The 1,599-nt window shown below is 68.5% G+C and overlaps 1 protein-coding gene across 1 annotated transcript; it reads left to right on the top strand.

The window, feature by feature from the left end:
* Positions 1–610: 610 nt before the first annotated feature.
* Positions 611–1,327, top strand: LOC311188873 (tetraspanin-7-like; the record flags this gene model as incomplete). The annotated part of the gene is made up of 1 exon (XM_084260422.1): positions 611–1,327. One exon carries the CDS (start codon positions 611–613, stop codon positions 1,325–1,327), a length of 717 nt encoding a protein of 238 aa, XP_084116548.1.
* Positions 1,328–1,599: the final 272 nt, after the last annotated feature.

The following is a 1,599-nucleotide window of genomic DNA, read 5'->3' on the forward strand; positions in this document are numbered from 1 at the left end:
CACGGGAGGGCCCGCGGTGCTGCGGGTAGCGGGAACTGCCGCTCCACCTACACCCACCGGTTTGCCACCCCCCAGACCTCGGCCCGCGGGGCTGAGGCGTGCGGATGGGCCTACGCGCTTCTCCCGCCGCGGTCGCTCTTTGCTGGATATGCACTGGCGTGAGGCGGCTGCTCGTTTATGGGAGGACGGGAGCCGGCAGAGCCGGGGTCGGGGGGAGAAAACCTGCGGCCCGGCCCTCCTGGGCAGGGCAGGTCGGGCCGCCCGCTGGGGGCCGGCTCGCCCCGTCCCGCTGAGCCCGGCAGCGCCGACAAGCGCCGCCGCCGACCGCGCCCCCGCGCCGGGCATTCAAAAAGGGGCCGGGGCGGAAGAGCGGTGCGGTTCGCACCGGCTGCTGCGGAGAAGGTTGTTGCTGGGTCTCGCAGTTAGTGCTGCCCGGGTGACCCGGCGGGACCTGCCAAGGCACCTCTCCTCCCCGCCAAGGCACCTCTCCTCCCCGCCGAGCGTCGCACCGACGGCCGCAGGACGCTCCCCGCACCACCCACCGCCCGGCAGCATCTCACCGCGACAGCCACAGCCCAGCCGCCGGCACCACGGACTGCCTGAGGGCACCATGACCATGCTCAAGCTGTCCCTCATGGCCTTCAGCTTCGTCTTCTGGGCAGCAGGGCTGACCATGCTCATCATCGGCCTCTGGGCCAGGGTGTCCCTGGGGAGCTACCTGGCACTGTCAGCCAATGACTACCCCAGCGCCCCAGCCATCCTTTTGGCCACCGGCATTGCTGTCATCATCTGGGGCTTCCTGGGCTGCTTCGGCGCTGCCACGGAGCACCGGGGGCTCCTGCGTGCCTACAGCGCCTTCCTGACCGCCGTGCTGGCAGCAGGGCTGACAGCGGGGCTCTCGGCACTCATCTACCGCCAGAGCGTTGCCCAGGGCTTCCAGGAAGGGTTACGCCAGGCCCTGCTCACCTACGGAGAGGACGAGAGGATGGCAGATGCCCTAGACGCTTTGCAGCGTGCCTTGTCCTGCTGCGGTGTGGAGAGCTACCGCGACTGGCTCACCTCGCCCTGGGGGCTGGAGCAAAATGGCTCGGTGCCCCTCAGCTGCTGCCGGGCCCGCCGGGATTGCCAGCACAGCCCGCCCGACGCACGCAGGCTGCACCGCGACGGTTGCTTCGGCAAGGTGTCCGCCTTTGTCAGCAGCAACATGTTTTATGTTGCCACGGCTGCCCTGGGGTTGGCACTGCTGCAGCTCATCGGCATCGTGCTGGCCTGCCTGATGTCCGTCCGCATCCCCGTCCATCTTAGGGACATCGCCACTCCTTGCTGAGATCCTCTTGGTCGTGCCCCTTGCCCCCTCCAAATTCTTTCTTCCCCCCAGGCCTGGGTGCGCTCCACTGGGAAAATCCTCCCTTTGCATTCTCCGCTTCCACCTGAGCTTCCCCCTTTGGAGCCTGGGAAGGCGCCTCCTGGCCTGGCCGTGCCCGCTGCAGGGCAGCAGGTCCCTGCTACCCACCTGGAGCCCCTGGACTGCTTCCACAGGCAGTGGTGGCAGCATGGACAGACATCTCCCTCTGGGGAGGTAGGACAGCTGGGGCAGTG

The sequence above is a fragment of the Gallinula chloropus genome (assembly GCF_964237585.1).
Source record: "Gallinula chloropus genome assembly, chromosome: 1".
Taxonomy (NCBI): Eukaryota; Metazoa; Chordata; class Aves; order Gruiformes; family Rallidae; genus Gallinula; species Gallinula chloropus.